The sequence below is a fragment of the Acipenser ruthenus genome, chromosome 1 (genome assembly GCF_902713425.1).
Source record: "Acipenser ruthenus chromosome 1, fAciRut3.2 maternal haplotype, whole genome shotgun sequence".
NCBI lineage: Eukaryota > Metazoa > Chordata > Actinopteri > Acipenseriformes > Acipenseridae > Acipenser > Acipenser ruthenus.
The window spans coordinates 37,327,375-37,349,722 of record NC_081189.1 but is presented as its reverse complement, the minus strand read 5'-3'; the positions used below and the strand labels follow the sequence as shown (position 1 = coordinate 37,349,722).

Sequence of the window (22,348 nt, the reverse complement as noted above, 5' to 3'; positions counted from 1 at the left end):
ACTCTCAGTTTTCAGTTATATATTTTTTCTCTTTCTTCTCCTTTCCCACTTTTTTCTCTGTCCTTTCTCTATCGCCTCTTTATTTTCCATCAATTGCAGTGTGCATTTAAGCTTATTTTATTGTGTAATTTGTTTCCCACACTGCCGATAGATTTCTCTAAATTAACTTCTGTTGATAATAAACAAAGTTACAAAATAACCTAAAAAAAAAAAAATGAAAAGAAGTCAAGTAGACAAACATTTCAGCAAGTGCCCTCTTCATTGTACAGTTTTGGCTAGTCATGGCTGATTTTACCAAAAAAAAAATTAAAAATAAATACAGTTTGGCATTTGTTTTTCGTTTATTTAGTCAGAATGATTTATTAAAATCTTAAATATTTTTTTTTCCTTTTGTAATTTGATCTTATCAAATAAGAAATAAATAGGTTTTCTATGATTACATTTTTTAAAGAAAGTATTTTTGGGGGCAACACAGTTTGAACATTACTTAGTGTTGTTAAAGAAGTCTAGAAAAGAATATTGGACAATACTGGACTATAAACAGACACTTAAAAAAACTGAATCTTTCTGATGCTCATTGTGTAAATCAAGTTTATCAAGCATTGTTGGAATGCCCTCTGATAGATCCATTTCATTTTTATTGGCTTCCTAAAAGTGTGGTGAAACCAGATGATTCCATAGAAACAGCAAACTTTGCCATTGTTTGAATGAATACTGTGTACCGTACCATGAGCCTTTTCCCATTGCAGATTGCGTGCCATGATTTCCTCCGAGCAGCCTGACGACTGTATGGGGTCAGTTAAAGCCCTCTTCTCTGACAAGCTGCTGCGGATCTCCAAAGCCTGCTTCCCTTTGGTTGGATCAAACGTGCCCATATCTACAAAAAACAAACATTTGTTTACTGTATTACAGTAGAACCTGTCATATACAATACCCTCTATTAACCGATGGATCTCTGGCGGCATGCGTCATTTACGCATGCTGCTACCAACTGAACGATACTGATGGAAACTGATCAATGCACATATTATTATGGATCTAAAATAGTACATTCAACTCTTAGGCAGACAGAATGGATTCAGTTGCAGATAAGGAATTTGTTTAGGAATTCAGTTTTGCTTTTTACATGCCCTCACATTAGGTAACTTCCCAGTTTAACCATGATGAATAAAAATAAACAAGAAAGCAAGGGATTAATTGTTCATTTATAATGCTCCGATGTTAATAAAGCCTCTACAATGTAGTGTAACGACTCCCTCTGAGTTACGATATTTTAACATATCTGATGGACCCCTGGAGCCAATTCAATCATATTCGTAGCCAATTCAATCGTATTCAGGTTCTACTGTATTCATTTTCTGAAGCACATGTTGAAGTATATCACAAAATACATCACTATTATATACAACACATAGTATGTATGGATTTCTGTGCTTAAAAATGTAAAATATTTAAACAGGATGCAGAGCCTACACATAAAAGGGTGTTTAAGTGACCATTTCAGAATTCAGTTTCTCAGATTTAGTGTTTGAGTAGGGGGTCACCCAAGCATTCATTAAAAACACTTTTCCACCACTCCACTTACAGAAGTCCAATTAAAAAGGGGTGTGCACATAGTGGAAAGTCTTTTCTTTCGAGTTTAGGTTTCTGGCTTCCCAAATGTACCACCCACAATTTCAGCTTCATCAACTCTGTGATCTTTTATATTTTACAGTTAGGCTGGTTAAAAGTAAAATGGTTTGACTTCAGCAAACCCTGGGGCCTCACATACCTTCAGCCACTTTGTCCAGAAGAACAGTAATCTTTTCATCTTCCAGCAAGCGTTTTTTGAGGAATTTGATAAAAACACCGTTTGTGAATCCTGTTGAGTTGAGCTCAAAAGCTTCAGCATCTTGACACCTTTTAAAGTTAAACAGTGGTGCGTTTTCATAAATATAATGAAATAGAATTGGCTCTGTATAATTTGAACAGGCCCATTCACTTCTAAAAGGCGAATGGCATTCTCTATGTTAAAAATGTGTGGTTTGTTCCAATCTTATTCATTTTACAATACATATATGACGTAGCATGTACATACCATGTACATTTCTTGTGCTACAGAAAGTGTGTGGCTAAATCATATCTTGAAAGGGTGGGTCATTTTCCTTACAGCCCTTAAATAGCATTGGTGTAAAATTGGTGTCTACATTGACATGGACAGCCCTCTACAGAGCATGAGTACCAATAATGTATGTGGTAACTGGAAGGGTAACTGCACCATTTATAAAAAAAACAATAATGTGCACAGCAGGAACTTACGTTGCATATCCAAAGACAATATTGGCGGTCACCCTTAAGGCCTCTACATTTGGTATAATGTCATCATAAACATTCCTGCAATAAAAAAAGAAGAAAAACAAAGGATTTGGTTCCTTTAGGCACACCCTTACAAGACTTGTGTCACAGTCGCTTTATTACGGTAGATCAACCAATGGGCCTGTCATTCAAAATGGAACTCTGGCTTAACTAGCTGTCATGACCTTTGGGGCCTTCAGAGAACAGGCTTGTGGATTTAATATTTAAAACTAGGCAATTAGGTGGAATTAAGGACAGGTGCCTTACCTTTTCCTGCACATATCCAACAAGAAGACATTTAGGCCAGTCTCCTTCTCCTGCATCAGTTTCAAAATACTCTGGACACACAGGCAGTTTGCAGATCTATAGGGGTTGGGGGCATCAACAGGAACCATGAAACTGTTGCCATAGTTCTCATACCCATGACCAGCATAATAGAGGAGACCTGAGGAAAACAACAACAAACTAAGAAGGCTGGGTTATCCATCTCCCTTTATTAAGATGTGTTAAAAATGCCTCTTTGTTTAGCTTTTTTAAGGCAACTTTTGCGGTATGCGGAATGATTATAATACAATATGTGTCATCAATAAAAGGGAAATATGAAGGCAATTAAATAAAATGAGATTATAGCATTGTAGTATCTAAATCAAATAAAAGTTGTATTTACGGCAAAGTACCAAAATCAGTGTTGGCTTCACAGACACAACGGCTCTCTTTCTTCTAAGTTTATAAGTAGGCTTCCTACTTTTCGATATTAATGGGTAAAGCTTGTTAAACATCGAATTCCCCAAAAATATGAGTTAGACTGAAATAAATTTATATACGATAAACGTTGTTAAAACCACTCCCTATTTTTTTTTCACCAAAAAAAAAAATCATTTAAAATCCTCTCTAGCTTGTGTAGTTTTTATATTTGCTGTCTGTCCCTCCATTCCACTCTGAATGGCTGGGGGTTGCTGTCAGTCATCTCAGTTGTCCGTTAGTACTGTAGTTTCACCCTGTTCTGACAGATCTTGATGACTGAAGCAGTGCTAGAATGCTCTCATTTGCCATTTACAGTGCCTGTCACTCAGAGCGCCGACTTTGAAATTAGCAGGTTAAGGTTTAAGTAAGCTTTTGCTTTAGGTATACAGTGACAGTTTAATTTGAAAATGGGGTGCAAGAGAAAAACACTGAATGAATATTGTGCACAATACCCTGGCCGACAGCTGATGTCTCCGCGGCATGATGAAGCGGGCCCATCTGCCTTGCCTTCCAGTGACTCTGAGTCTGGCTGTGGTGAAGCAGGAGGGGGAGCTCAGACTCCGAATAATAAGTGCAAGTTTTGTTACATGTTTAATATGATAAAGGGGTTTTGCTAAATAAGACGTTTTTCAATGGCATAAAAAGTCTTTTTTAAAAAAACATAAAGATCGATTTCACCCATTCTCTGCTTGAATTGAAAGATAAAGATCGAAAAAAAACCTGGTAAATTCTTTCTAAAATAAACGTCGATATTAATCGTCGATTTGGCAAAAAAATAATAATAGAATAGTAGCAAGCCTACTTATAAGCATTTCATTCTAAAGGACATGAGAACATTTTAGGGTTTAAAGGGCTAAGGAGTGTATGTGTCCCCCAAATAGGAACTTTTTTCTTAAAGAGTCAGAATTTCACCCACATTTTTTTAATGCACTCTGCTGTGGTTGACATTTCTGCAGCTTCTATTTGTCCTGTGAAATGAAACACTCCCCAGACCAATCCATGAACCCTGTTATGCTCCTAACTAAGCTCACGATGGGGATGATTACTTTGACTGGCAAAGACAGTTTTATAAACAAGATGCAGCAGCAACAATAATTTGACTGCTCTGATGAACTGTCACCACTACTAAGCTGAAGTATGTGCTATATGGAGCTCAACATTTACAGACATCTGGTGAGATCTCACAACCTTGTCATTTACATATAGATAATGTATGCAGCCAATCTCATTCAAGTCAAAGCAGCAATGAATGTGATTAAGCATAGGATAACCTTTTCAGTCATAGAATTTGTATAATAATTTCAAATTGAAATAATGATTTCCATTACATGACAGTAGGTGTTAAAACTTCATGCTGATATATGGCTTAAAGTTATGGTGCACCAATATAGTCCAACCATACCCAACAGGATGAAAATGAATAGAACTTTACAATTTATTTGAGATTAAGGTCTGATCATGATTAATCCAATATTGTGTTCTAATTAATGCGATTTTCCATTTGCTTTTGTTAATTTGAAATGTATTAATTTTGCTTAAAACCCTCAACTGATGAGCACTCAGTAAACAGTGGTAACCTGCCACTGGCAGTTACAGCAATAAATCAAAACCAGACATTACAGGACATACTGTAACTCTATATTGTCTATGTGTGTCCCACAGTTAAAGAGTCTATAAAGAACATAAGCAATCTTTGATGTTGCTTAACGCGCCTTTCACAGACGAGAGAACATGTGCTAGCTTGTCTTAAATCAATTTAAATTGTCTAGATTGGGGTTTAAATTAATTTTATGTTTTGTTTCTGTCAAGAGATAAACCAGATACTCAAATCAAGCAAGTACATGTATAAGGTATAAAACCAACTGGCCAAAAAAATCTTGGTTGTGTAATATTTTTGTAGTGAATGCAATGCATCTTTCAAATTTTGTAGCTTTGAGACAGGAAGCAATGCTGTTAAGAAGACAAACGAAATAGAGCTACATGTGTGAAACCATCTGAAAATGTTCATAGCCACATAATAAACTGTCTTTAAACCATGAGATGACTTTCTCTATTGAGACCAAGCACTGTATGATAAAAAGCTACAGGCGCAATTTTATATTTTGTGGATATCTACATCTTCAGATACAGTATATCTCAGTATATTGTGGAATACAAATTAAAAATGTCAGCTCAAATGTATTTACCTTCAACTGCTGAAATATGTCTTATTGGAAATATGCAGTGTCTCATTTTTTTCTTCAATAGTGGTTTTAGGATAACCATTTGAGACACATACAGTAGCATATTTAAATGAGATTAAAAAAAAAAAGATTCTCAAGCGTTTCTCAGAGAAGTGAAAGAGACATAGATGAGATGCACAGTTTCTCTCTGGGGAACATTGGTACATTCAGAACTACTTGTTATGGTGCCTGTTCTTTTTAATGGGGTATACGGGGACTTGTGGTGTATAACTTTCTGTTTCTCTCTTCCAATATACTAGTTATCCTCTATAGTGGACTAGCCTCAACAGAGCAAATAAAAATGTCCCTTAGATGATTTGAACACAGAAAAAAACAGTCTAAAGCCCCTTTCACACTGGCATGCTCTACCTAGATCAGACCCGGTGTCACGCGGGTCGGCTACGCGATTTCACACTGCTTTTGATAAAGCAGGGTTGACCTGGGTGACAGACGCAAGTACACAATACGCGTATCAATGCCCCTGAAGCAGCTTGTTACGAACGCTTCCATCCAAGCTTCTCTGGATTGAACCGTCGGCCCAAATGTTGATTAGAGCAAAGGTTTCTTCATCTCTGTTGCAATCTGGCTCATGGTGTGTCTCAATCAACATAAATATGGATAAACAGAATAAACAGAAATGTTCATTGCAGAAATGAAACCTTCATGCAGACGTGGCTGTTTGTTATTTCGTCAGCTTACGAAATAAATCTTGCATTTTGTCATTTTGTATCGACCCACATCCTGAGATGGGTCACTGGGACCCGGGTAGGAGTGCCAGTGTGAAATGGGCTTAATTGGATTTTATTCAACAAATAACATGTAATGTGTCTATATCAGAAGTTTTAAAAATGGGGTGTGTGACAAGGTTATCACGGGGGCGCAAGATCTGTAAACATTTGTTTCTGACATGTACCTGCACGGACCTCTCAGAACTACATTTCCCATCATCCTCCTGCTCACTGGTAAATCCATCTCAGTTACATATGTGAGCAGGAGGACGATGAGAAATGTAGTTCTGAGAAGTCCATGCGGGTACATGGGAAACCATCTTGAGGCCGGGAATGCAATTTAAAAGTTAAAAAAAGTGGTCAAAATGTAAAAAAAAATAAAAATAATAATAATTAAAACAATACACACACCTTACGTAAACATTTGTAGCAACACATGGGAACATGTAACACAATAAAATAAAAAAGGTCCTTATGTACCCTTTAACCTTTCTTTGCAAGGTAAGAACTGTAACACTTTCATTGCACAGGAAAAAGTATGAAGCATTTCCCCAAAACTTTTGCTTTGGAGTAGCTGTGTGATACAAGACTATATAACTATGTCCCCGACACTGTCTTCTGTCATTATGGATTTTGGAATGTCGGTCCTGGAAGTTAAAGATGTGATAGTGGAGCATTTGTCTCAGCTTTGCACACAATTCAGAGTATATTTTCCTGAAAGTGAGGCAAATGAATTTCAGGATTTTGCCTGGGTTCGAAATCCGTTTTCAGATAACTTTGTAGCAAAGACCAAGATTGCTGTCAGTCTGAAAGAGAATTTGATTGATGTTGCTGGTGACTCTGCTTTGACAGATGATTTCAAAGTTATGTCTGTTGATCAGTTCTTGCTCTCAATTAGAAAAGAGTTTACTGAATTGTCACAAACAGCCATTAAAATACTTGTTCAGTTTGCCTCAACAGATCTGTGTGAAACAGGGTTTTCTTTGCTTATTTATATCAAGAACAAGTACAGAAATCGCTTGACTGCAGAGACAGATCTGTAATCGAAACTCTCTGAAATCAAGCCGAGATACCACAAACTGTGCACTAGCAAGCAGGCTCGTCCTACTCACTGAGGTAAATATGACTCACTAGGTGTTCTTTTATATTCAAGTTTATTAAGTATTTAAACAGTGGTACTGTGCTATGTTGCTTTCTGTCTTCAGAACAATTAGTTATTAGTTATTATATGTTGATTATCATCTTTTCTAAATACTGTACTGTTTATTAGAAGGGGGTAGTGCACATGAGTCATGCATCTCAGGAGTTTGGGAACCTCTGGTCTATATAGTACAGGGTTTGCTAATGGTGATAGAAAAACAAATACTGTTGTTTAAATGTCACCTTTAATGTCAACATAATATCAAACCCAACTGAATTGGAATGTCCGACTCAAACTTCTCTGTACATCACCTTCCTCCATGTCAGTGACTCAAAGAATCTGACTCCATATGACTATTTCAGCAATTTGCACTGAAGTGATGTGATACTTTTCTTGGCTGCTTACTCAATCAACCACACACTCTACACTGGAACACAGCCACAGCCGTTAAGGACTGTAAGAACATATCTTACCCGTGTTCTTTATATAAAAGGGTTAGAATGAAAGGTTAAGTCTAATTAGTGAGATCACGTCACTCCTTTATGTCATTACTCTATTGTAAATAACATCAAACTCACATTTCCTAAATTGTATCCAAACCCTTTAATATTTATCCTAATTTACATGAAAACATATCGTAGTAACTGCCCTCTAAGGCACAGAATACAAACAACCTTCCCCAATACTTGCTGAAGGCTCTGTTTACAAATGATGTAGCTTTATTTTACTTTTAGTAAAATTTATGAGCTAAAGGGATACATTTAGTGAAGTGAAAGAAAAACGCCTTTAATAGTTAATTATAAAATGATGATTACAACTCCATAATTCCTAATAATTGAATGGGGTTCTTTAGAAATATAATCTAATTGGTCTTAAAGGGTTAATCTTAGATATATAAATCATTGTCTTCTTAGTCAACCAGTGTTGGATTGGGTGTGACTAGTTGGTCACCATCTTATTTGAATTACATTGTGTAATGTGGCACGGGGTAGGATAATTGATGGACGTTATGTTGCTTCACCTTTCTTATCATTTGTATCCAACTTTAACGAGCTTAACAAGGAACAGGTGCCCCGAATCAGCGCACTGGTATAAAATACGCTCTGACCAGCAATCTGCGTCTGTGTGTAGTGGAGGAGAAAAGACGTGGAGGACGGCGGGCGTAGAGCGAGGGACAGAGAAAGAAAAAGATAAACAAAACAAACAAAGGATTACTTGGCAACGACTTTGGAACGGAATTGGACCCTGATTAGTGGACTGGATTATTGGACTGAATGAGAACCCGAACCCGGTAAAGATGACCCTTTTTGTACCTGAACCACGAGACTGCCAGCGAGTGTTTGTTTTGTTACGTTTACATATTGAAGAGTTATTACGTTCTGTTTTTGATTAAGAAGTGTAAACTGTTGCTTTATTGGAAGACTAAACATACAGACACGTGCTGTTTGAACTCATACGATCTCTCCGTGTCTGGTGTTTTGCATCTTACCACCTGTCTATTGCAATCACTAAGTTTCCCTACCCCGCACTATATTACAATTGGTTTGGGATTTTCTGTAATTTTCATTGACATTTTTAATTACTTTTATAAGACCCCATCCGTCCCTGTTCAACAAAACAAGCTCCAAATTCTGTCTGTATGTTCCTATGCTAGCTGATCAGATGGAGCTCATGTTTTACTACCCTGTCCAGAAAGAGGCTGCGATGAATCATCTAAGGGGAGTTCTACAATTGAAGAGTCCAATTCACTTGTATCAACCTTTGAATGTCAAATGTACTTTACTGAACAACAATATGCATTTAGATATAATACTTTAGATTCAGTCAATCCATGATGGCAGGACATATGTTTGAAGGGAAACTGAAAAATGGTCTTCACTTTATAATACAGTAAATAAGAAATGGAGGATGTTGATTAGACTGTACTTGGCTTGATTCATGTGTCCTTCACAAAGACAAATCTGCCCGATTCCAGCCTTGCTGAAGCACCCCCAGATGAGTCCAATTTTCAGCTTTGCCCAACACCTGGTCGTCTAATGGTTAGACGGAGACCTGGAGAGGCCTACAAGCCACAGTGTCTCGCACCCACTGTGAAATGTGGTGGAGGATCGGTGATGATCTGGGGGTGCTTCAGCAAGGCTGGAATCGGGCAGCTTTGGCATGAATCAAGCCAAGTACAAGGTTGTCCTGGAAGAAAACTTGCTTCCTTCTGCTCTGACAATGTTCCCCAACTCTGAGGATTGGTTTTTCCAGGAGGACAATGCTCCATGCCACACAGCCAGGTCAATCAAGGTGTGGATGGAGGACCACCAGATCAAGACCCTGTCATGGCCAGCCCAATCTCCAGACCTGAACCCCATTGAAAACCTCTGGAATGTGATCAAGAGGAAGATGGATGGTCACAAGCCATCAAACAAAGCCGAGCTGCTTGAATTTTTATTATTATTATTTATTTATTATTTGTTTAGCAGACGCCTTTATCCAAGGCGACTTACAGAGACTTGGGTGTGTGAACTATGCATCAGCTGCAGAGTCACTTACAACTACGTCTCACCCGAAAGACGGAGCACAAGGAGGTTAAGTGACTTGCTCAGGGTCACACAATGAGTCAGTGGCTGAGGTGGGATTTGAACCGGGGACCTCCTGGTTACAAGCCCATTTCTTTAACCACTGGACCAGGAGTGGCATAAAGTCACCCAACATCAATGTGAAAGACTGGTGGAGAGCATGCCAAGACGCATGAAAGCTGTGCTTGAAAATCAGGGTTATTCCACCAAATATTGATTTCTGAATTCTTCCTAAGTTAAAACATTAGTATTGTGTTGTTTAAAAATGAATATGAACTTATTTTCTTTGCATTATTCGAGGTCTGACAACACTGCATCTTTTTTGTTATTTTGACCAGTTGTCATTTTCTGCAAATAAATGCTCTAAATGACAATATTTTTATTTGGAATTTGGGAGAAATGTTGTCAGTAGTTTATAGAATAAAACAAAAATGTTCATTTTACCCAAACACATACCTATAAATAGTAAAACCAGAGAAACTGATAATTTTGCAGTGGTCTCTTAATTTTTTCCAGAGCTGTATTTTACATAAGACCTTTTTCTGGTTTCAAGTTTTGTATTTAGTAACCGATGAGTGTGGGGTTTGTAACTTTTGAGGCTCTGCTTCATATGCAAAACACCTTTTTTCACCACATCTTTGAAACGTAATCAAAATGTAATTAAAGAAGCCAGGGTCCCCAAATGGTTCACCTGGTAAAAACACTGCCGCGCGGTGTGCAGGATGAGTCATACAACCAGAGATCGCAAGTTCGAATCCTGGTTGTGCGAGGCAGCCAGTCTTCGCTGGGGTCTCCAGGAGGGCACCGCATTGGCGTTTGGTGCTCCCGGAGTTGGGGAGGTGGGATCTGGTTTAGACTGTTTCTCCTCACCGCTCTGTGGTGACTCCTACAGGCCAGGCGCCAAGTGAGTTTGGGGGTGGAGATTTGCTGGGCTGGTCTTTGTCCTCCAGAGGCTGATAGCCTGCAGACATCCGCTCTCGAGTTCCTGGGTGTAAAAAGACGCCAATTGGCTCGTGGGATCGGAGGATGCCCACTGAGCCTCGGGTCCCTGAGCTGTGTGGGTAATCGCCGCAGTGAAGGAGAAAAATAATAGTAATAATTGGGCATTCCAAATTGGGAGAAAATCGGGGGTAAAAATAATTGGAGATTTTTAATTTATTAAAAAAAAAAAAAAGAAAAAAAGAAAGCAGTTCAGTATATTTTCCTTGATTCTGAAATGCTGTGGTATACATACAGCTGGAGTGTGTAATAAGTACACCTGTTCAATCTGAGAGTGGGAAGCCCCTTGACCCTGAATAGTGCCTAAATATAACTTATTTTGAAAACTGATGCCTCAGTTAGATCCACCATGAGTGACTGTTTGCATATTCCAGCACATGTAATCCTGCTTAGCCACTGGAAATTCATTATAAAAAAAATAAGTTATTACTGTTAGACTACTCAACTGGTGAGGTCATTATTTTAACTTGGCATTTTTGCTGTGATTAGTCAAAGGAAAGATGTGCTGATCTGTGACATTGTATGTACTGAATTTATTTCAAGCTCCAGCAAACCTAAAAAGGTCTTTGGTTGCGTTCACTGTTTTTGGTCTATATCTTATATACGTTTACCAAAGTAGTATTTACCAAAAATGTTGATGTTTACTATGCTGTTACCCATCCTTACTATGGTTAATCATGTTTTTTTTACCACTGTTTTGCCATACTTGTGGTTTACCTTTCTTACCTTTTATTATGCTTTACTACAGTTTGTCATGGTAAACCAGAACAAGAAGTATGATCTGTAAACAAAAGTCACATGACCACTGCCAAATAGTACATTTTTATTGGAGGATACTCATAATCAAACCAGAAGTCAGTGTTTGGTCTTCATCATTCAGAAAACAAGAAGCCCCAATGATATGTAAGACTTCAAGCAGTTCAAGTGAATAGATACCAGGAAGCAACAGTATATTTTGGATCTGAAGTGTTGTATAGAAACTACTTTGGCCTATTAGTTTGGCTGACTATTTATATCTATTACGTATGAAACATGACAAACTGTCAAAATGACATTACAAAGTATGACCTCCCTGGCAGCGTTGACGCATAGACCTGATCAGCCTCCGGATAGACTGCTGTGGGATGTTCCGCCACTCTTCCTGTGCAGCTGCAGCCAGCTGGCAATGGTTGGCTGGTCGCAGTTGTCTTCTGAGGATGGCACTGGCAATTTGGTCCCACAGATGTTCTATTGGACTCAGGTCAGGAGAAAAACCTGGCCACGGCAAGACCTCGACATTGTTTTCTTGAGGTTGTGCAATTGTAATCCTAGCACTGTGTGGTCTTGCATTGTCCTGCTGGAAAATCGACACTTCCGGATTGGCTTGCAGGAACAGAAAAAACTGTTGTCTCAAGGACTTCGTCAATGTATCGTTGATAGTAAGGTTGCCCTCAATCTGCACCAAAGGTGTTCTTGTGTTAAAGGAGATTCCTCCCTACATCATCACACTCCCACCGCCCCACCAGTTGGCTTGAACAATGCAACAGTCAGCATAACAGTCCTGGGTCAGAGTGGTGACCCTCTGCCTTCCAGGACGTGGCCTGTCCCTCACAGAGCTGGTTTCCTGGTTTCTCTGGACTAGTCTGATGATTGTTGAAGCAGAACATCTCGTTCTCCGGGCAACTTCTCTCACAGACAGGCCGCCTACAATCATGCCGATAGCAACCAGGCAATCTTCATTAATCAAGCGGGGCTTGGTCATATCTTTCGCTGTTCTTGCATTAATTAAAATCGTGTCTTTGCGAATGGCTATTTATACAGATTCTTAATCAACTCATTTTGGCAATTTTAACTCAACTCAAATACCAAACACTGAGCACCTGGCATTTCTATGAAATCACATGACTTCAGCTCAGTGTTTTGTTATCCCAAGGAACAATACTACTCTGACAATCAACAAACCTACCTATCTGCTCACTATTTAAAATGTAAATAACATTATGTAAGCAAGACCAAAATATTTGGCAAATCACACCCACAAAAACTATTTTGCTCCAGAAATGTTGGCGACCTGTTGCACTGGTAGTATATTACTTCATTATATGTACAACACTAAGGTATTCGTGCCAAAAATGTTTAAGTTTTTTTTATTTCATTCGCAAAAAACACATAATAAAAGGCTCACAAATATTTATGGGTTTACAGTATATAAAGTCATATTTACTATCCAACCTTGCCTATTATTTTGACTGACTCATATATTAAATATGTACTGCAGACTCAGCTAACAGTGGAAAATTAAATGCCCCTCGGGAAGACTATTGTTTCCTCCAGGGTACAATGCGGCTTCGGGCATTATAGCCCCCGTTGGTAACAATAGTCTTCCCTCGGGTCAATAATTTTCCACTACAGCCCTCTTTTCCAGTCCATAATTCCATAATTACTATATATATAATTTGAAAAAGGAAAACTGCTGTGTACCAAAAAGACCAAAATCAAAGGTAATGTAGGTATACAATGTGAATAATTGATCAAAGTTTTTATATCAGAACTTTTCGGACTACGTCCTACTTCAGCTGGATGGAAAAAGCCTATTATTAATGTGTCTGCAACATGCAGCCTATAGTATATTCTCCCTCACTTAGAACCACATGGATTGCTGGCGCCAAAAACGACTTCTGGTTCTGTGAGCAGTTATTTGTAACCCCCTCCCCTTCTTTAAAAAATATAAAAATAAGGTAGAACTATCCTTTCACTGTTATTTTTGTTTGTTCAGAACTTGCAGTAAAGTTAGCAGATGTTATGAGGATTAGATCTGATACAGGAAGAGCCACAGGAAGCGTTGGCGTGTATCATAAACCTCAGCCCCACACATTGTAGAGGCTGCATGCATTACGACTCAATAAAAAGTAGAAGCCAGTGAATAAGCCACTGCCGTCCAACATTTTTGTGGTTTGAATAAAATGTGATAGCCTAAACACTAAGTACATCTTCAGCTGTAGATGTATGTATCTATATCTATGTAGCATAGTACAGTACTATGCATACTGCTTGTTTTAAACTCTCACTTTTTACTCATCTGGTGGCTCCAGCAATGACTGGTTCATTACAGTTTTTAGGTCTTTCCGTCATTTCTGACTGATAATACATACATCACATGTGATGGAGAAAAAGGGTACGTGTTGTGTAAATGCAAAAGCAGAACTGTGTAACATGCTCCACATGATGAAAATGTTTCCCATTTTAATTAAAAGATTTCGCATTTTGATAACCTTTGACCCTTGCAACATAAAATCAGTAGCTGGCACAAAACATGTATAAAGCTTGAGTACCCTAAATGTTTTGGGGTTCTTGTGTATGTAAAACAATTGCTTACCATAGACTCCTTTATCCAGGAGTAGTAGAAACTCGTCCACAGCATTGCGCATCTCAGACTCGGTCAGATCAAGGAGAGACACCACTTTAAAATTGAGCTGCCGAAGCAAGTTTGTCAGGTCGTACACATCAACCATTGGGGCCTTCAGCTTGGGGTGGTTCGTATACGACATGTTACCAATCAGCAGGGCCACTTTATCTGTAGCTGTAGGAAAAATACAATTACAAACAGCACTTACAGCATTCTAAGTGTTTACAGTTTACAGTACTCACACATTTGTCCTTATGTGTCTCAGGTACTTAGCTTTAATGTAGCAGTGGTTCAAGTTTAGGCAGGGTAAAAAGTACCTTGATAGCTCCACCCATTGTCTTGAACCTTATTTGACTGTGCCTAGGTAATTTAGGATTTTGGTTAGTTTTCACTGAAGACAGGAATCAATTATAAAAGATGTCCTGCAGGAGCACTTTGTTTTATTAGCGATGAGTGAAGAGCTCAGAAAAACAAAATCAAATATCCATCTAAATATACATTAGGGGAAAAAAAGGTCTCAATATTTGCATTAGTATTCCATTTGTTCTAGATTCAGATATTCCACTGTACCATTCAGATGTGCATTGTTTTAAACGTGAATGCTTCGGAATGCGGTAACAAAGCTTTAAACTTTTATCATTTTAATATGAATTCTTACCGCCTTTTTAACTACCAGTATCTCACACAAACATAAAACTGCATTAAAATAGGGATCAAACCTTTACAAGAACCTCAAAAACGTGTCTTTGCATTTGTGTAAAGAAATAAAGAAGTAATGTGCTTTATTTATTATTATTATTATTATTATTATTATTATTATTATTATTATTATTATTATTTATTTCTTAGCAGACACCCTTATCCAGGGCGACTTACAATCGTAAGCAAATACATTTCAAGCATCACAGTACAAGTAATAATAGAATTAAGAGCAAGATAAATACAATTAATATTTACCATCAATTCTTTCGGCACATCCTGGTTTCACACTGTCAGAATAACCTAAAAACATATTTAAAGTTATAAAGCAAAACTATAAAAAAAAACAAAAATACAATCCTCTGACAACATTTGGAATATAAGTATTTCTCAGTGTCTCTTCAGACCATTACTAAAGCACAGTAAACCCTGAATCGCTTTTGTTGAGGCAGTTGCTATAGTTAGAATACAATAGAAGGATAACTTTTCAGTGAAAAGTTACATGCAATTTAAAATAACACTGAAGTTGCCTAACCCTTCATTCCTGGTTCCATTTTAAAAATAGTGCCTTTTGAAAAGATGCCTGAATCTCAGGATTCATGCCAGTAATATTAACCAATCAAAGCCATGTTAACATTTCTTTGCGTTATCACAATCTTTTATGCTACAATTTAAACAAATGTTTTTTTAGAATGTTGAACTGCAAAGCCTGGTCCAGTATTAGCTTTAACAAATGAACATGTTTTCTAATACTAGAACTGAGTTTTTGAGTTTGAGTTTTCTATGAAGAGGCATAGATGGTAGACACAAAACTGTATGTGTCACGGTATCAGACACTTCCAGCAGTATTTTACCATGCCTTTACCAGGTGAGCCAAAAAAGTTTGACATATTATCCTTATTTGAAAGCTGTAACTACACTCAGTTGAAAAATGTAATCTAAACTCTCATTATTATTTGTAGTAATTTTACATGTAGTGAGATAAGACCATTCCTCTTTACTTTGATGTTGTGAAAAACATTAACCCTACTAAGCAGACATGCACTGTTTAGAACTCAAAAAGCATTCCCCTTCAGCAACTTCAGCTCTTGTAGCTTAACTTGTTAACCCTTTCAAGGCCAAAAGCATCATGCAGGCTTTAGATCTAAGGCAGTGGCAGCCTTTTCACACTTTTACAATTTGAATGTATAAACTAACAAATAAACAAAAACATATATATGGACCCAGAAGTTTGAATGAAGTGAGAAGCAACTCCTCAGCATTGCATCTCTCTGTGATGTTAAGAGTCCCACACAGTTATTTTTCTTTTTTTTTTTTTACATCATTGTTGTCCACATGGCTTGTTCTGTACAAAATTGTAGCACACTATGCATGTGCACATACCAACCCACCAAGCACACCTTATGGTATTTGAGGTAAGTCGAATCATTATTAATATATACCGTATTTGCTCGAAATAGCACCCGTCGCTTATTTTCTCAATCTTCTCTTTACCTGGGCGGTTATTTTAAGAGTGTCTATTTGAGAGTATGCGCTAATTGGCCACTGTGAAATAATCGATGCGGTGCCACCCGGGTTACATATATATATTGCCGTGGTTGAATTGTGATCTGCACATTGTAATTTCTAAAGTTAAACACTTTGTCCAGTGGCTCTGACAAGCCTCATGTGCAGGTTTCATATTTGATCTCAATACCATCAAATGTTGTGAATGTCTAATTTTAAACAGGCTATAAATATAGATGTATAATATTAATTTAAAATATGGTAACTGACTTACCAGAACAGGGACATGCTGACAGAATGAGCTTTAGGGTGTCACCTATCTGCTGCTGTCTATTTTTCCCTTAAATAATGCAATTCGTCAGTTGATTTCAGTGAAACAAAAATATGACGTTAGGGCTAACAAACATATTGATTTAAATAAACTAATGCACATCACAGTCGAACGAGCAATGCAAAATCTTACTTCTGTATATATTGTAGGCTTCAATTGTTTTTGTTCAGTTCACGTCCGGTGTGTATTTGGTGTATTACTCACACCATTCTTATACTTGCCCTTATTCAATATGTGTGTTAATTATTGTGCATTTGATTGAATGATCAACCAAATTCAATCATAATATACATACCTGCCAAGTCTCCCGATAGAAAGGCGCGATCTCCCGTCTCCTGATGAGACTCAAGAAACTCCCGATATTGTAGATTGCCAATTGTAATGCAATATTATTTTCAGAATTGATTTATTTTTTTAAACGCACCTCAGCGATTATTTCGGCCCGTTCCAACCCTTGTCCGTTTTATCAGGGAACACAAAAAAGATACAATGTCAATAATACATAGTTGAATGGACTGTGTTTTAAAATAAGAAGGCTTCCATTTAGATGTACTGTAGTTGGTTTTGTTGGTACAGTACTATATTTTCAACAGAAGTATTTTAATTCAGAATAATATGATTCTGAAAATATCACTTGCCAAAAGAGACGACTGTGGACACGTGGACTGTAACACATGACATACTTTTAAATCTGGTGTGTATTGTAGCAGTATTTAAAATTTCCCATTAATGACTCAACAGCAAAATAAAATCAAAATGTTCGCTTTGTTTTTACTGCATTTTCATCATGTGAAATTGGAGGAAGCGCTGTGTAACTGCACGATAAAGACAGACTGATTTGGCATGCGACAAAAACATAAAAAAAAACAGCTGTGACAGACTGTAACATTGAAGAGATGGGCTTTGTATCAGAAAACTGGTGACAGAGTCGGAAATCGCGTGTGACGGGTAAGTTCATTAATTTGTTACATATATATATAATGGGGATTTATTTTATTCTTAATACAAGGGCGGTAAAACACGACTGACGTGTATGTGGCAAATGTATCTATTATTTTAAATATGTTATTTTGTTATTAATAAACACAAAACAAAATATATGTCGATAATACTTAATTTGTTTAATTGTGTATAAGAAAAAAATCCTTTTGGACTTGTAAGTAACATTATATTTTAAGATGTTGAAAAAATGAATGGGGGGAGGGGGTGTTTGTAGAGCACGGGTATTAATTTGAATAAGGTTGGACAGTAGAGACTGGGCACTATATTGAGCACGTACGGTAATACATTTATTAAAGCACATTTCGTTAAAGTAATAAACAGTAGATTTCCACTTACTATCCCCGAAGATGTTAATATCATCTGAAAAACATATAATGGGAAACGGATCATTACAAATCATTATCAGCAGCATACAGTAAGGTAACTACAGCCAGTACCTACAAACTTTGAAAGTATGATTTCACTAAGTTTTCTGTGGTTGTAGCACAGTTTATTGTTACTACCCATACATACTATAGAGCAGGGGTCCAATCACAGTCCTGGAGGGTCATTGGTTTAATTGGTTCAATTATACAACTTAGAACAGAGTTGGAATAAAGACCAGGCTTGGCCACCCTGCTATAATTTTTCTGTTAACATATATTCATTGTGTAAGAAAAAAAAAAAAAGGATTCTGATTTCATATTTATAAATCATATAGATAAGGGACCTGGAAACCATCTCTGCAAACCAGACAGATTTTATTAAAGGTACATATTTTTATTATTACACCAAGATGTTATTAATCACAGAAATAAATTATTGAAAACATTTGTTAAGGTGCTTCCAAGAGTGACCCCAGAGACCCATGCATTACAGTACAAAGGAAACCGCTGAACAATGTAACAGTAATAAAAAAAAAACATGCACAGCACACACAACTTCAAGCATTCACCCACATCCTCTGAGATGAAAATGGCACTCAAGTTCCACTTAATTTCATTTTCTCAGTAAAATTACAATGAATTTGATAACTCGGCATGCATTTGTAAAACCAAATGATCCCACGTGCATTAAATACACAAGGCGCTGTATTCCTAAAACTTGTGTGTAATCTGTTTTTTATCTCAGTGAGTCCCTGCAGTTTCTAATAATTGACTGGAAAATTTGCTTAAGCACATTGCTAAAACCCACAATAAGTTTTACGAAAGCAGCACCAGGTGTTTCCCACCAACCAATCACAAACTAACAGATTTCTACTCATACTCTACCTTCAGAACATTCCATTGCTCCTGAAAACCCCCAACAATGTCTTGGCCCTTCCAGTTAAAAATAACAAGTTTTTGTTTTTGGTAATCTGCATTTGCCTTGCATCACAATATCAACTAGAAATGGCAGTTTAGTGACAAGAAAGCACTGGGGGCATTATCAAAGGGGAATGTCATACTGGACTGAATGATTTGTAAACATGAAGTAAAATATATGGTTCATTTCTACTTGAGAGAGTACAGCAGTGGGGTGGGGCGACAGGAATTCTGAAAGAGAAGGAAATAAACATGCAAAGAGGCCAGAGAGGAACACTGGCATAGATAAAAGCAAGTTGTTAGTAAAGAATACAGGGTTTCCACTTGGCTCAGGGAGAGCTGCCCTCTCAGAGGAGAGAACCCTCTCAGAGGTGAGCGAACCGATCGGGCTCCACGGCTGGAGAGCATGTCTCCTGACCCCAAGGGGAACAAGCGATAGAAAATGGAGATTTGAGAAAAGTGCAGGGTTGCCACCTGGCTCAGGGAGAACTGCCCCTCGCAGAGGTGAGACCGCACCAATGGGGAGCATGTATGCTCCCCCCAGGGGGAACTGGAATGATAGAAAGATGTTAAGATTTGGTCAGGGGTCCCCTCTGGCTCTCAGAGAACCTTCCTCTTGGAGGTCGAGGTCAGCTTGGCTGGGCCTAAGATTGGGAAGTCACTTGCCCCCAGAGGGAGACCGTTGTAGAGTTGGCACTGTGTTTTTGGAGGAGGAGCGGTGGAAAACGCAAAAACCTAATTGATAGATTGGCTTGATTAACTAGGAACAACACCCAAAGGTTACAATACAAAATCCAGGCAAAGTGTTCATATCCGATATCAAATGTATACCACAGTAACTAATATCTCTCTTACCATATACTACCAATACAAGCTACAGATAACTTTGTAAAAAAAACTATCCCCATATTTACTCACTGGTTCCACGTATTTCAGTGTCTAAATGGAAATATTAATGCGGAACATCTTTCCTCCCAGTTATCAAACCCAACCCCCTAAATTACAGTTGTTTTCAAAGGTCAAAGACATGGGACTTGAAAGTAAAGAGGTTAATGTCTCCCAGTAGTGCTATCTGAGAGTTGATCTCTCTTGATAATCTACAGGACAGCTGCTCTCTGTGGCAAGGAACAACTACCTTTGATATAATGCACAGTATTGCACTCAGGCTTAGGCTTCTGTCATGATAGATGGCAAGGACAGAAGGCAGCTGTCAGTTAACTCACATCTGCTCCAACCCAGACTCTTCAAGCAGGTGGCACTGTTAGGTTTTTGGCTTGGTGTTTTTGGTGTAACGTGTTGTTGAAGGAGTTAAAAATGCGAGGAGGAGGAAACGTATGATAACAACAGCATTCACGGATTTGCTCTTTGATGTTAATAACCCAGAATATATTTACCAATGACAATTTCAACCTCCCGGCTCCATAGGTGCTCAAGTTCATTGGATACTCGGCAGCAGTACTTTCCCTGATGACCCAAGGTGATATCATGCATCTGTTTCCAATAAATAAATGAGAAGGATTTTGCAGTATATAATATATGCAACAGTTTCAGTCATCACTTTACTTACTGCATGCTGGGAAATAACTGATGTAAGATAGAATACACTATTTCTACTGCAGCCAAAACTGGCAACAAATCTTAAACAGATTTTACAAAGCATTTTTTAATAAGTTTTATTTCTATGTAATATACAGTGTCCAGGTCAATGTAAATGTAACATACAGTGTATCTCTTCTTGGTTGCATCTTTCAGTGGGGCCCCATTTTTATACCATTGGTATTTAGGAAGAGGCTTCCCCACTGCACCACACTCCAGGTCTAGAGTGTCTCCGATCATCAGCTTCTGAGTTTGAGGTTGGATGGCAATCTTTAGCCGGCCTTCAGTGGAATTAAACATTGAGCCTACACAGAAAAAAAAAGAAAACAAACGTGAAATTTGATATACAGCTATGGCCAAAGTTTAGCATTACCCTATAGAATTAACTAATTTTGCTTGATAAAGTCGAATGAAACCTGCTGAATAATGTTACTTTAACATATTGAATTACATATTGCTTTGTAGTTTTCCATATACTTAACAAAAAACTGACAAAAATTGAAAAATGTGACATTTCTAAATCCAACATGAATTACTGTACTACTATTATGGCTTCCGGTAGACTTTTGCGATATAATTCTCTGGTTACTTTGATTACACAATGTTAAATAAAGATTGAAATTCTGTTCATATATTTTTTTTTTTTAATTATGACTCAATCCTAAAATTCTAGGTGATGCACAACTTGTGGCCATAGTTTTTTTTTCATAGACTGTTTTTTTCATCTCATCAAAACTACCTATAATAATAATAATAATAATAATAATAATAATAATAATAATACCAGCTAGATTACAAACTGTGATGACAGTTATGCTTTCTGAGACTAAATAATTTCAAAACATGTTTTTATTTTAATTTATTTATTTTGCTGTGTTTTGGATAGCATTAAAGGTTAAAATGGAAGTGTCAGTATTCTTAAGATTCTTAAGAATACTGGTTGGATAATAAGTGTGTTTTTTTTTTATTATTAGTCATCATTAGGTTATCCATTTGTTCCCTATATAAACCTGCTTTTTTATTTTATTGTTTCTTCCAAGTTTATTATGTAAAGATTCAACCCACTCGTTCCCTCCTCTGACGCCATATTCCAGCAACATGATATAAAAAGTATGCTCATGTGACATGTAAGGCTTGACTTGCCCTGTTGAAGCTCTTTCTTATTTTCATGTTATGCACACCATACTCCTTTTTAAAAAGCAAGTAAAAACAACTGCATTATTTTTTCACATAAAATGTAATGGGTTACCACATTCCGTTACCTGTCTGAAAACGAAACCATTACAGTCACAAGTTACTGAAAAATATAGTTAGATTACAGTAATGTGTAACTTTATAATATTGTATGCAATAGTCATTGTTTCAATAAGTCACATTTACGAAATTGCTTATAGAAGTCCTTGATTAACCTTCTAAGGAATGTGATTGTGTACACACAATCATACTGAAGTGTCTTTCTGGGCCTACTGGGCCACTGTACTTTGCCGTAAAGATTAGAAACACATAGCAATGGATAGGGGAGGGATTTCATTTTTTTTTTTTTTTCAGGTGACGTCACTGAGAGGGATATTTCCATTTTAAAGGGTGAATAACGCTTTCAACAGCACGCAGAGATGACATCAGAGGAACTTGTTTAGTGAACATTTATTCTGTCTCATGTGTTTTATTATATATGTTTTTATAAATATCAAGACACAACTGAATATAAGCACATAATGTTTCATGAACAAAATTGAAATCGGTGTGAGGGTAACGTCATGGCTCAGGCTGGCTACTGACGGGAATCACAGCCAGAGAAAGAAAGCTGCGAA

General features: G+C 37.4%; 1 protein-coding gene across 3 annotated transcripts in view; it reads right to left on the bottom strand.

The window, feature by feature from the left end:
* Positions 1-22,348, bottom strand: part of LOC117421351 (mucosa-associated lymphoid tissue lymphoma translocation protein 1) — a 44,406-nt gene that overhangs the window by 7,383 nt on the left and 14,675 nt on the right. For 2 of the 3 annotated variants that reach the window (XM_059024683.1, XM_059024692.1), the window contains 10 exons: positions 20,664-20,842; positions 20,336-20,432; positions 18,909-18,956; positions 17,995-18,018; positions 15,078-15,122; positions 14,091-14,294; positions 2,602-2,779; positions 2,299-2,373; positions 1,772-1,899; positions 728-877 (listed from right to left, as the gene is read on the bottom strand). In XM_059024683.1, the coding sequence (XP_058880666.1) occupies positions 728-877; positions 1,772-1,899; positions 2,299-2,373; positions 2,602-2,779; positions 14,091-14,294; positions 15,078-15,122; positions 17,995-18,018; positions 18,909-18,956; positions 20,336-20,432; positions 20,664-20,842 (1,128 nt within the window). The remainder of the gene's footprint in view (positions 1-727; positions 878-1,771; positions 1,900-2,298; positions 2,374-2,601; positions 2,780-14,090; positions 14,295-15,077; positions 15,123-17,994; positions 18,019-18,908; positions 18,957-20,335; positions 20,433-20,663; positions 20,843-22,348) is intronic. The other variant, XM_059024686.1, reaches the window with a different exon arrangement.